The 13,450-nt window shown below is 45.5% G+C and overlaps 1 protein-coding gene across 1 annotated transcript; it reads right to left on the reverse strand.

Moving 5' to 3' along the window:
• Nucleotides 1–1,219: 1,219 nt before the first annotated feature.
• fam20a (FAM20A golgi associated secretory pathway pseudokinase) lies at nucleotides 1,220–12,929 on the reverse strand. The gene is made up of 11 exons (XM_037081021.1): nucleotides 11,079–12,929; nucleotides 8,646–8,839; nucleotides 8,104–8,154; nucleotides 6,351–6,429; nucleotides 5,990–6,082; nucleotides 3,895–4,010; nucleotides 3,184–3,364; nucleotides 2,401–2,510; nucleotides 2,211–2,292; nucleotides 2,060–2,119; nucleotides 1,220–1,981 (listed from the first exon to the last, which is right to left on the reverse strand). The coding sequence occupies exons 1-11, from the start codon at nucleotides 11,450–11,452 to the stop codon at nucleotides 1,711–1,713; spliced, it is 1,611 nt and encodes a 536-aa protein (XP_036936916.1). The 5' UTR covers nucleotides 11,453–12,929; the 3' UTR covers nucleotides 1,220–1,710.
• Between the last annotated feature and the right edge of the window lie 521 nt (nucleotides 12,930–13,450).

Consider the following 13,450-nt stretch of genomic DNA (forward strand, 5'->3'; position numbering starts at 1 on the left):
GACCGCTTGTAATTCAGGATTGTCCCAAGCGTTTGTGTCTGGTCACCCTAGTCGACCTCCTGCTGTCAGCCGCTCCTGTTGTCGGTCCTGCAGCCCATTCAAATCAAAATTGCATTTCTCCATGGGGACCCTGTGGTGGCTTCGGGGGCCCAAAGCAACCACATCGCCTGATATTTACTGTAATGATTTTAGGTGGTGAAAGTGCTTGAAAAATCCTTCTCCTGAAAAGCTTTAAAGGTGTAGAGTGGATCTAAACACAGATGTAGCATGACATCTGTCCACCAGGGGGAGACATGTCGCTGCTTTGTCGAGCCTTATGACGGGCACCACAGCTTGTGTGTGTGTATATATATTTTAAAAGAAAAAAAAACCTCTTATTTTTGACCTTTTCTCATTCCCCTTTTGCAAGCCCTCATTATTTTTCAACATGTTTTTTTAGTGTGATTAATAACAAGCTATATCACTCAATTTTTCCTTCAACAGGATTTTTATGACTTCCGCAAACTTAGGTCATTTTTTTTTTTTTCCACGCAGCGATATTCTCGAATAATGAGCAAAAGTTTTGAACTTAATTATTAACAACTGAACTTGGCCCCGGAGAGCAGTGACATTCGCTGACTTAAAGCGCCATTAGTTACTCTGAGCTGGAAAAGTTCAGCCTGTTTCCCTCCTCGTGTTTATTCCTGTTGCTAAGTTTTGATGAAGACACACTGTGTTACTGCTGAGGGATGGAGGTATTTACATGTTGCGCTCTTATCAGCCTCCCTGCCTGACGTCTGGCTCTAGTTGGCACGACTCGCAGACTCTTGAGATCTCTTAAAAATAGTTGCGGTTGCTCGTCTTACTTTACATCAAACGGAGACCTGGAACGCGTCAGGTTTGTCGGATGGGAGCATCGGCAAGGCGCTCAGACATGTTCGCAGAGGAAAAACTCAATCACAGATTTGTATGGTTCAGAAGAACATAGATATATATATATTATATATATTTCTCCGATGCGCTGGGTTAGCAGTTTCTGTCTGAGCCCGTTTTGGTTGACGAAGTCGTAAAAGCTGTTTAAACACTCTGATGAGACGGAAGGATTACAAGTCTGGAAAGTGGGGTGGAGTGAACTAAATGGCTGTTTTATAGGTAGCACTTTTCTGTCTCTCTCTCTCTCACACACACACACACACACTCTGTTTCTTACAGGTGATGACTACAATCAAAACTTGCACCATGCCATCACATAAAATAACTTTATTTAATTATTTTGATATCACATGGACACCCAAAACTTTCTTTCTTTAATCCTTAATAAATATAAACTCTGGCTTCACGTGTCTCAGAAATATTCCCTGATGCTGTTTCCATTTCCATGTCAACGTGGTCATTTTTAATTGATCTTCAAAGGGCTGAAATTGACTGTATTCCTGACGGTGAGTGCACATGAAAGATTAGACTCCTGTCCTAAAATGAGTGTAGGAGCATGAGGGAAACAAAAGGGGTCTGGTAGGAATTTGAGGCCGGCAGTGATTCATGTTCTGAACCTCCACAAAGAGATTCCTTCCTTCTCTGACAAGCCCCTCTTGAAGATTTCACAGCGTCTTTCCATGTATGGCTTGTTCCTTAAATCGAAACCACCTTCATCTGCGCTTCATCATGAAGTCTTGCTTGCTGTCCAGAAGGAGGATGAGGAGGAGGATGAGGAGGAGGAGCGACCGTCCTCTGTTACCTGACCTTTTTCTTCTCTGTGGCAGCCTGAGGTCTCGCTGTGGATTTGACAAAGTCCCTGGTGATCACCTCGGCTTCGCCCAGCCTCCGGACACAGCTCTGCACCACGCCAAGGACCTTCTGTAACCTGCGGTCCAGCGCTAAGAGGTGGGGCTCCGTCAGGATGGGGCGCAGCGGGTCTCCCTCCAGGGACTCCCTCATCACGTCGCTGAGCCTGTACTCCGGTCGGGCCAAGAGCTGGAGACGCACCAGCGTGGAGCGCTTTATCCTGAGGAGGGAGAGAAGAGAAAGTAGTTTTCGTCCAGAAACGACCTCCACAAACTTCCCTGTACCGCATTTCACTTACATGCAGCACTGCGACAGCGGAGCCAGGATGGACATCTCATCCTGAGAGTGCCTCCCAAACCTGAGCACAAGACGAAAAAAACGGAAATGAAACCACAAAATCATAACATCGCAGTAATGATACCTGGTGTTCTGTGGTGCTCTTGCCTCACCCTCTGGCATTGTCCAAGTGGAGGAGGAATCCTTCGTCCCCGAATTTGGTAAAAATCTCGTAGTGGTGCCTGTCCATGTTGCCTGTAAGGTAGGGCCCAACACTTTACAGACATGCAACGAAAGCCAGAAAAAAGTTCTCACGCATATGTGAGTGGCAGATGATACCAGTAGTTAGTGGTGCAAAAATACTTATGAGGAAGTCGAAGATGGACATGTCGATGATGTTGAGGAGCCTGTTGCCTGAGTTATAGGGATACAGCTGCTTTATGGTGTCACAGAAGAACGGGTTCACCTCCCACCTTCAAAAACAGACAACAACGACGTTAGTCCTCACCCAGAAACTGCTCACTCAGATGAAGAAAACAGTGTTAAAAATGACACGACTCTGACATCACGCTGACACGACTCTGACATCACTGTCACATCACGCTAACTTAAGTAACTAGGTCATACTTATTTATATTCAAGAGAAGGCAGATATCTCCTCCTAAATTTCTCCTCCCTCAGCCTCCATATTTCATTTTGTTCCGCGTGTCACTGAGTTGGAGGAGGACTGAACCCCCGTTCACGCAGATCTATGGTGCAAAACAGGAAGTCTGGTACAAATTGACCTCATAAGTTACAAAAATAAGGGACGACACCATCCACAAAGACAGAAAGGGAATCATTTAAAAAAAAAAAAAAAGCCAGCTATTCCACCTCTTTCATCCTTAAGTGGAAAAGTCTGACCAAAGAGGTAAACATCCAATTTGATTCAGCATCAACAGGATTTATGGGGAAATCTGGTCTTCTATTTTATTGTGAAAACACTAGAATCTGACTGGAGGCCACCAACAGTCTCAACCGCAGTCGGATTATAGTCCTAAGACTTGACAGTAAATACGCCAAGGTCTTCCCACTGAGCCAGACAAGAAAACAGTTGGCCGAGTAGCGATTTGTGAAATAAAAAGTGCACAGAGGCTGAGCTCTCACTCCTCTCGTCCGGTGAAGGTGTAGGAGCGTATCCAGGGGTTGGGGATGGAGATGCGCGGGGCGATGCTGAGGCCGGGCAGGTAGGCGGACAGGGAGCCCTCCAGCAGGTCGGGGCTCCCACACACCGCGTACTCCGTCTTGCACACGTACAGGCACTTGGCAAAGAAACACGTGTTGTTCGCTGTCGGGAAGCAGAGCGAAACAGTGGAATACGAAATGAGTTTTCCTGCTCACATACAATTACATGGCTTCTGTTCAGCGCTGCAGTTCCAGCCAACTGTTTACTGTGACGGCAGCCGTTAAAACATCAAACCAGGACAGAAATTAGTCATGGATAGTCTTCGATTCAATGTGCATTGCTTGCAAAGATATAGGGACATATGCCTACGGTAGGTATTAAAGGGACAGTTCACTGGTTCACTGGTGTAGTTCGGGAAAGATAAAATAATGCCTATGTGAAAATGCTGTGCAAAATCTTGAGAAAACGGGTCGTGATCAAATGGATTTTTTGTCGCTTTGAGCGCCATCTACTTTGATTATATCCCAAAAAAAAAAGGGCAAACATCTCTACGCACGATGCCTCCGAACTTCAGCGACTCCCACCAAAAAGTCTAGCTGGATATATAATGCGACAGGTAAGAGGAAAGATGTGTATTTTAGATTTTTGATATTAGCCACCTAAATTTGTCATGAAATAGAGTAGCTCTTCACCTGGTGAGTTGAAGAAGACTGCGCGCAGGTCTTCGTTGTGGGTGACCTGGAGGACTTCTCCTGTGACGTTCACCAGCCTGCCAGCCACCGGCGGGACCCTCCGGAAGTCCAGGATCCTAGCGAACAATTTGATGAGATTCAGAGGATCCCTTTATCCCTTGAAATCATCTTGGTTTCACGTGTAAAGAAGGGTTTTGCAGTTCACACAGTTCATGCCTGAATAAATCCACTGTAAATGTAACGTGAACCCCTCTGAAGATGATGCTATCTAAATCTCTGTCTTCTCACCTCGTTTCACCTGAGCCCACGGTTCTTTTTTCTCTCCGATTCTTATCAATGAATGTACCTTATTGTCAAGTCTCCTCGCTGTGTAATTTGGCGGGCTGGGTTCATGAACACTATCAAGGGCTTATGCCTCCCCGAGGGCCATATTTCAGTCATGTCTCACAAACAGCAATCAAACAACAATCAGTGTGTGAAGCTGAGTAGCTGTTTCTCAAATCGTCAGCATTCCCCAACTGCTGATTGCGAGCTATAATGATAAGGGCTTCTGGCAGCCAACGCAGACACAACAGGGAGAAGACGACACACCGCCACCGATTAAAAACACACCGCCTCAAATTTAGAATCGGAGAGAGGGCAGAGACACGATCTGTCCGTCTGTTGATACGTTTTAAAAGCTAATAGATGTTGAAATACAAACAGATATACAGCGTAATTACAACTGTGTGGAACAGAGCTGTTGACGTGCCACTCCTCTAGTCTTGTGTGGTGAGGTGATGACTTATCATTGTGTGTGGCTCCTTAATGATACTGTCTAGCTCAGATGAGAGTGAATCACCTCACCTCAGCTAATGTGCGACTGCACGCAGACGCGAGTGTGTTCCCGTGTTTGTCCACAGTCTGTGGTTTCTGCCGATCAGCCAGTTTGGAAATCCTGGGCTGGGCACACATGTCGTAATCTTTGTGTAGGCTTGGTGGTTCATGTGTTGGCACCGGGAGCTGTCATTTTAATTTATGTCTTTTTGCTGATGACTGTGTTTAGTTTCTGCTCGGTGTTGTGCTTCTACGAGAGTGTTTTCTCTCTGTTTCGGAAGATTACAATCCAATTTCATCATTGCCCCTCTGAGACGTAATAAGGTTTTTGATCATTTCTTGATGATTTCGTATGATATAAATTTCAAGTTTAACACTAATGACAGTTGCGTGGCACAGCAGTGCTTTGGGCTAAATGTTAGTGTCACCATACTAACATGCAGATGCAAAGCAGGCAATATTCACCATGTTCACCATTTCCATTAAGCGTATTAGTATGCTTATATTTGCTAGTAGTGAACAATGGAGTGCTGTTAGTTTTGCAGGAATCTGGCACTAGATAGAAGGCCAGCAAATTACCAAAGTTACTGTGAACGGCAACCCGTCCTTTAGTTACTGAGATATTTAACTCGAAACCACAAATATTAAAGGATAAGTTCCCCACAAAACGAAAATTCAGTCATGATCTACTCACCTCCATGCTGATGGAAAGTTTGGTGAGGTTTTGTACTTCACAAAACATTTCTGGATGTGAAGCTCGAGAAAATCTGACTTTCCATTTGCATGTGGATGAGTAGACAATGGCAAAAATTTCGGGTGATCTCCTTTAATCTTGTGGTGGTGCTGGAGGAGAAATCAGGATTCACCCTCTGGGTGGCAATCCTTCCATATTTCAGCCTAGACCAGCTAGTGTTGGACCTACAGACCAACATGGCCGTTCCAACTTCAGCCCACATCCAAGTGTTCATAATTTAAAAACTAAAATCAACTTGCATTTTTCCTTGCTGGTTTGCTGAGTTTTACATCTGCATCACATATTGTGCCTTTAACATAAAGAGCCTAAAGAAAAGCATTCATAGCACTTTAGTATGGAGCAGAACCATAACCAGGGGCAATAAAGCGACAGACGTGCAACAAAACCTAAAATTACCCAGAAGTACCACTGCCATATAAATCCACTTGGAGACCACTTGAATTATACAGTGTGTAACAGAGATGACCGTAGAACAGGAAAACAATGAAGTTGTTAAGAGCGTTAGAGGAGGGGGTTCTTTCTCACCTGTCCAGGTGGAAGGCAGCGATCTCTGCATTGTGTCTCTGAAAGTCGACAAAGTAGAAGAGATCTTCTGGAGTCTCCTCGTCCCTCTGCTGCCTGACAAACACACACATACGACACTTATACAGTTATCAAGCTGTCTGCAGTGTGTAATCAACACATCAATTACTGTCATTTGAACAGATACTAGATGATTTAGCCTGACACAATTGAACATAGTGTAATACGATCGTATGTAACCTCACATTTTATAAACATTTCATGGACTCCAACTTCATGTTTTTAATCCACGTGTTGGGGATTGACATAAAATAGGTCGAATGATAATGTTTGGGGCTCATCGAACGTGGATTTCAGGCCTCACCTCATTGGTTTGAACATAGCTTTGGCAAAGTTCTGCATCTTCAGAGCCAGTTTCAGGTGATGTCCGCTGGGCTTCACAACTGGAGCAGGGAGATGGACAGAGGAGAACACGTTGGATGGTTAGGCACGAGTTGACATCAATCAACTTTTTATCACACGTTTGCTTTAGGCGATGTAGAAAATTCCGACTTTTACATATAAACTCTGAGCATCCGCTTACTGACTAAATGTTTGTTGTTTTTTTTTAGCTCAGTGCCCCCGAGACCAGCTCAAACTGGAATATTTTCTTGATCTGCCTGTTCCCTGTGATAAAGTAATTGGGGGTTGGTCACACAGCTTGCGCTCTGCTCTCTCGGCAGACTTGCGTTCCTCTCTCTCAGCCTGTCTGCATGTTATGTCACAGCAGTAGGCCCGAGCTAACCACACACACGCCTCCCCCCCGCTGCGCTCTGTGAAACTCCAGGGTTATTAATAGTTAACAATCATTTCAACGTTTACAATCGCGCCTTTTCTGTAGACGTGAATGAAACGAGGAACATAAACAGTCCTTGTTTGCCACTGAACGCCGTCGCTCTTTGGTTACTGAAATAACGAGCGAGTCTTTTGAAGTAGAATTTAAAAACCAGCGGGGACGGGGTTTGTTTCGTTGCATTTCTTCCTGGCAGCAAATGATGTTTGCGCGGTCAGCCGCCTCACTGCGCTGATGAGGCACGAACGGGACAGAAAGTGTGAGAGAGCAGCCTGCGTCGCTCAAGCAAATGTGAAAGACTGAAAAAACAGAAAAAAAAATCTGAGCTCGTTATGCCATCCAAATGATCTTTAAAGGTGCACTATGCAGTTTTATCGGAGAAACATTAATCAGAAGGGAAAGATCTTCACTGACAGATTTTTAATGCCAAAACAAACTGAATTAAGAAACCGACCTTAAGGGACAACTTCATACTGATTTACTTTGTTTATATTTGGCGGACCCTGCCACCTTTCTAGTTTCAAACAGTGTTCTGGAGACCCATATTTTCCTCTGAGAACTGCTTGTTCATGCAGGTACAGAAAATATTTTGTATTATTACCTCATTAACATATATACAATTCTGGATTTGGATTCCTCCTTACTATGCGTGACCCCTTTATATTTTATATTTCCGCATGATAAATTACACTACAGCCGTTACACATGCACTCAGTAGCCAATTAGCCAACAGCTAGCTGCATCACTCCTCCATCCATCTTATCTGCTAGTTTCTTGCTACAATAACATCTACCAAAAGTAGCTTTTACAGTTATCCATTTTTCCAGCTTTGCCTCGCGTGCTGCTCAAAGGTATAGCTGGAAGACGGAGTAGGTGGAGGCGGGCTTGTAGGTTGAAGCGCTGGAAACGGTGGCGTCCCTCGGAGCATGAAGACATTTAATTAAGAGCTTTGCCTTTGAACGCGAACAAACGTCTGTTTTTTGTTTTTCTCCCCCCCCCCGCTGCCCCCAAGCAAGAGTCTCACACAGGCCGACAAATCGTAATTTTGGTGCCAAACGCAAACAAAATCCTCTCTATCACAAAGGCAGCAGTGTGTTTGTCTCTGACAGTGCCGCCGAGCACAGCGAAGGAAGAGAGAGGAACAAAAGGAGCGAAACAAAGGGCGCCAGTCAGAGATCGAACAATCGTGCTGTTACATGCTGTACACAAAAAATATGAGATAAGCAACTTAAAACCCCGAACAGATACAGAATCCTCATCTGATTCAGCATTTAATGCGCCATACCTTGGGTACAATCACATGCTCCTTTCAGGGCTTTCTCATCTTGAGTGTAATCTGTAAGAGATAATGTTTGTTAGCTTGTAATTTAGCACACATTTATCGCCATAAAAGTGGTCACATGTAGCATTACAATGTCAATAGTTCAACACCACGAGGATTTGGAGACATAGCAAGAATTTTACCATTTCAACAGGCTCTACAATCGAGGACAATATTCATCAAGTCAGAAAACTGCTCTTTTACTTTACGGCACAACAGACGATTGCTTTATGGCACAAAATAGTAACGTTTCTCAAAATTTAAAATTTTAAAAGTGGGATATAAAGGCCGGATATTAAATCTGGCCTTAATTTTGATTTAAAATATGATGGTGTAAGTCTAGCTCTGTTGTTGTTAGCCGTGCTGGGTCAGGCATCCGTGAGCTGACCAATCACAGCAGACTAAGTATTCAGGAGGGGGGGCTTAAAGAGAGTGTTGAACATTGAAAATTATGAACCTAAAAATGAGCCTAATACGGCTCATTTATACGTCTATTCATCCATCACCTGCACTGACGACCGTCATGCTCTGCATCTCCTTGAGGAGCTGTGGGATGGCGGGGTCTTCGCGGGAGTACAGAGCGAAGCGGTTTATCCCCAGGTGAAACTTCACCCAGCTTGCGTCAGGGTCAAAGGTCACCTCGTGTTCGGTCACAGTGATGTTGGACACAGCTGCAGCCTCGCTGTAGGCCTTCATATGCCTAAGGAGCGAGAGGCCAAGCAGAGGTTAACAGTCGGGAGGTGGAAGCGTTCTCATACATTTTGAATGAGTGTTACATAAACAACAATGAGGCTGCCGACTGAAAGAGACTAGTGCTCTCTGGCTGTGGTGTTGCTAAACCTGGATTGCCAAAGTGAAAAAAAAAAAATCCACTGCTTGGGCAAAACTTCTAACAGCATTTAGCGAAGGCAGTGTTTTATTTTGGAAAGACCACAGATTTGGAGTGTACATGGTGCCAGAAATCTGTGGCAAAGTGCATTCAACAGGTTTTCTTCACAGCAGGTTCTCAAGCAAGAATCTGTTCAAAACAAAAGAGGATATGAGGAACTACACAAGGACACAATTATCTAATACACTTGTTATACGTACTGTTGTACTGGCCAATGTGCCCCCTGTAGCCCAGTGTGTTTTCTATTGTCTTTAAGAGAAGAATTTGCAAGAAGATCCTGAATTTCCACAGCTGTCTCTGCTCTCTGCTACACTCAAAGCCTGAGCAAGAATAACCTGATTCCAAAACAAATATGTCTGCGGTGAGAGGGTGCACCACATCGCCGGAGCTGACCGCTCTGAGTGGGATGGTCATCTCCCAACCCAAACAAACACCAGTCATGGGCTGAATGAAGCGGCGAGATAATACAGCAGGGGGGCTATAAATAAGAGTTTGTCATCCTACAGAGCTGAAGTGACAGATCAGGGTAATTGAGACAATATACAGTGCAGACCACGGACTGCAGAGTCACACAGGACATGTTCAGAGGAAGTGAGCAGTGCTTCCAGGAAGGTTAAACAAAAATGCAGGATGACTGGGGGCTCCATCACAGAAAAATCCCTAACTACTTGTCCTGTTTCAAGTTTGAAAGACAGGGAAAATCCCATTTTATATACAGAAGCAATGTTCTTACCTCACAGATGTGTCATGTTGTATCTCAGACCACAAAATCCTAACCAGCACAGTAAACTTTATTGCTCAATCAGCCCTCGTCCAGTCAAGCATCTGCAACTGGCTAAAATATGTGTTAGCTTTTCGAGCAGGTGAACATCAGTGTTAGCTTCTCCATGCTAAAAAACATGGTTAGCGTCTCCAAAAGTTGAGGTCAGAGAAGCTGTTCAATCAAAATACTCCTTTGTTCGTGGTCTCCATCTTTATTGTCATCACCATGCAGACCTAACAACAGAGGTGCTGCATTTTCTGGCAGGTATTTTGAATTTTAATGCCTCTCAAATTGGGATTCCTAATGTAGGAAATTCTTTGCCTAGGATGGGTCTGTCTTCGCTAAATCTTTGTCATAAAATAGGATTTTTTTTTTTTTTTCCTAAATGCAGTTTGGAAACATGGACCTCTAACACCAACAACTCTAAGTACCATCCTACACTGAAAGATGGGATTTCAGACTTAAAAATTGTAATTATGCCACGCAAAGCTAACTTAAACAGACAAGCAAACTGAGCCGATCACTCGAACAGCTCTGTTAGATGTTTGCGGCGTTGAGATGATGACGTTGCAGGAGTTTGCAAGTCTCAAACATGCCTTTGGGCTCTATCCATTTGTTTTTGTTTTTTCTTTCTTTCTGTCTTTACAAGGCAGCAGACGGAGGAGATCCGTTGCTCATATTTCTTCTTATTTTCCACCAGAGGAGCCCAAAGTGTGTATCTCTCGGAGGGAGCGCGCAGTGTCGGGATAGACAGACGGGCCCCACGCGCCAAGACAGCCTCGGCTCCCACAGATTAAAAACGGGCTTCGGCGGGTTTAAATCCTTGTTTACCTAAAAGAGAGAGCTCCAGACGAGACTTCTCAGAGTGACATGTTTGTGAGGGGTTTTTTTTCCTGCCACCACCGGCCCACTCGACATTTAGAGTTTTATGACGCACGGAATAGTCTACACATCCCGACCCGTCTTGTCCGTGGGTGTGCATCTGTTATCATGGGCAAATGCACAAGCGTGTGTGTGTGCGTGTGTGTGTGTGTGTGTGTGTGTGTTTGCGTGCGTCTGCTGAAGGATCGCCCGCAGTGTCAGTGACCCTGCCCCTTGAACATGTGCTCTCACGGTGAGATCCCTCCGCCAAAATGAACTTCTTTCACAATCAAGCTGAGTAACACCAGGAAAAAATGTCTCATTTAGTAACTTGTCCGCGGTTGCAAAATCACTTCTAATGTGTGGGAAAGAAAAAACAACACAAGCAATATCTCTTAATCTAGAAGAATGACACCTGAAACTGACCTTTCCCAGCGTGACACCTTCCTCCTGTAGTACTCCATCAGCTGCTCCACCTGCAGCAGCCTCTCCTCCGGCCCCAGCGTCGGAGGCTGGATGTTGTACAGGGGGTGAGCGAACAGCCTCCCCAGCTTTGAGCCCCCGTCCGCGGGCTCGGCCGTGGCGATCTCCAGGGGCGGCGAAGAGGTCCAGTTGGAGAGCTGCGGGGTGGCGAGACCACCGTGCCTGGGGAGGGTGAGGTTGCTGTCCGGACCGCACGGGCAGAAGTGGCCCGACCTCTGCCCCACGCTCCGCAGCTTGGGCAGGAGGATGAAGTAGAGGTCAGCGGAGAAGATGGCTGTGAGGGTCGCGGCTAAGAACAGGCGGTCCCGCCTCATCATCGCGACACAGAGAAGGAAGGAACACCCTGAAGAAGCTGAAGAAAAGTCCGGACTATGCGCGACGCATCACTTGCCGGCTGCCTCCAGTCTCTCACACGGCGCAGGCGAGAGGTAAAGCAGTCTGAGGCTGTGGTCCAAGTCTCTCTGTCTCTCTCTCTCTCCTCTATCTGTGTGTTTCAGTCTGTTCCTTTCAGTCTCACTTCTCCTCCTCCTCCTCTTCCTCCTCCTCCTCTTTCCTTGGCAGCGACAGAAGAGAGAGCCGAGCTGAGAACGAGCGTGTGTTTGCAACAGTCACTGACAGTTTGGCTGCTTCCAGGGACCTGCTGCTCCGAGGACGAGACAGCGCGCGCGCGTGTGTGTGTGTGTTAGAGAGAGAGAGAAAGAGTAGCGAGTGTGTGTGTGTGTGTGTGTGTGTGTGTGTGTGTGTGTGTGTGTGTGTGTGTGTAGACCGTGGGTGCAGGTGTGTAAATGACAGGTAAGTAGGCTGAGAGTGAGTGCGAGGAGGGTGGAGAGGAAGCGTGGCTGCACAGGTGTTTGGTGTGGAAGCGTGTGTGACCCGCCTCGACATCTCTCCCCTCCGTCACATCTTCTAGTCTCCTCCTCGCTCCAGCTCGCTCAGTAAAGTCCACTTTCGCTCCTCCTTCATCTCATCGAGCCGTCTCTCTCTCTCCTCCTGTCAGCCTCTTCCCCCTGTCATCTCTTTCTACCTCTTCCCTTCCCTCCTTTCTCCAACTCTTGCCTTATTTCGCTCGCCACAGAACTCCCGTCTGTCTCGCTCCAGGCACAAAAAAAAAATTAAATAAATAAAAAATTCCCAGCTGCACTTTTCCTTCCAGCTGCAGTTCCCACACATGAATCCCTCACTTTCTCTCCGACTGTCACGCTGATCTACAAAGAGACGCGAGCAGCGCTGGAAAAAAAAAACAAGAAAGAAAAGAAAAGAAAAAAACAAACTCTTGCACAACTTCGAGTGAGGAAACACGCAGGGAGGAAAAATAACACATCCCTTCGCTCTCAGGCCACCTTTTCTTTACTCTCCCCCTCTCTGATTCCTGTGAAATCAGACCGCGTATAACTTACGACCGCAGCTTGTTGCCCGTTTTCGGCTCTTAAAAGCCTTAAGCAGCTTTAAACCGAGGCAATGAAGACCTCACAGGGCATTTCCCAGCCTGCATCTGCGCTGTTGTTACTGTGGTATTTTGGAACATCTGTCGTCTGTTTGGGGCGTGTGTGCGTGTTTGTCTATGTGTGTGTGTGTATGTGTGTGTCAGACAAAATTACGCATTAAGGTCTGCGAGGTTGTTCTCGGGGGTGTTTTATCCCCTCTGAAGAGAAAACAGGCTGAGAGAGGTCTGATGTTGGAAATGACTGAGATTGAGCTTTAAAGGTGCACTGTGTGGTTTTGGGAGAGACGGTTTAAATTTCATGCTGAAACAAACAAAATTAACAAACTTTCCTGATTTTCCTGACCAACCGTAAAGAACAACACAGTTTTAGGCTGTTTTTGCTTTGTTTATATGTGGCGGACCCTGCCACCTTTCTAGCTTCAAACTGTGTTCTGGGGACCTTATTTTCCTCTGAGAACAAGCCTGTTTATTCACTCATGGAAAAAAATAAATATTTCTGAGTTTGTATCATTACCTCCTTAATATTGTAAATACCAAAAGTTTGAATACCTCCAAAACTACACAGTGTCCCTTTAACCTGGCTTCACAGAGACGGAGTGGGTGTTTTTTTCAGGGACCACAGCCACATAAACAAAAAAGGGACACTCTTGTTGTTCTTTTGACCCAAATGCATGCTGCAAAAATATCTTTTTAGACAAGCAGGAGCCACATTTTTCACAACTGAATGAGCTTTCCATATAAAGTTTCTGTCAGTGGTGCATGGCCTCTTGAAACTCTATTTTCAAACTGACTTTGTGAAGGAAAGAACGTCAGAATATCCCACAACTGAAAGCCCCGATAGACCCTCTGGGACAACAAACTGAGAAATGTA

The sequence above is a fragment of the Acanthopagrus latus genome, chromosome 20, assembly GCF_904848185.1.
Source record: "Acanthopagrus latus isolate v.2019 chromosome 20, fAcaLat1.1, whole genome shotgun sequence".
NCBI lineage: Eukaryota > Metazoa > Chordata > Actinopteri > Spariformes > Sparidae > Acanthopagrus > Acanthopagrus latus.

Bases quoted from the DNA above. Each gene is read 5' to 3' on its own strand.
- fam20a (XM_037081021.1), bottom strand. From the start codon at position 11,452: ATGATGAGGCGGGACCGCCTGTTCTTAGCCGCGACCCTCACAGCCATC. The intron at 4,011-5,989 runs GTGAGAAAGAAC...ATTGTTCGCTAG, and splicing joins GCTGCCTTCCACCTGGACAG to GATCCTGGACTTCCGGAGGG. The intron at 2,120-2,210 runs GTGAGGCAAGAG...TCTTGTGCTCAG, and splicing joins CACTTGGACAATGCCAGAGG to GTTTGGGAGGCACTCTCAGG.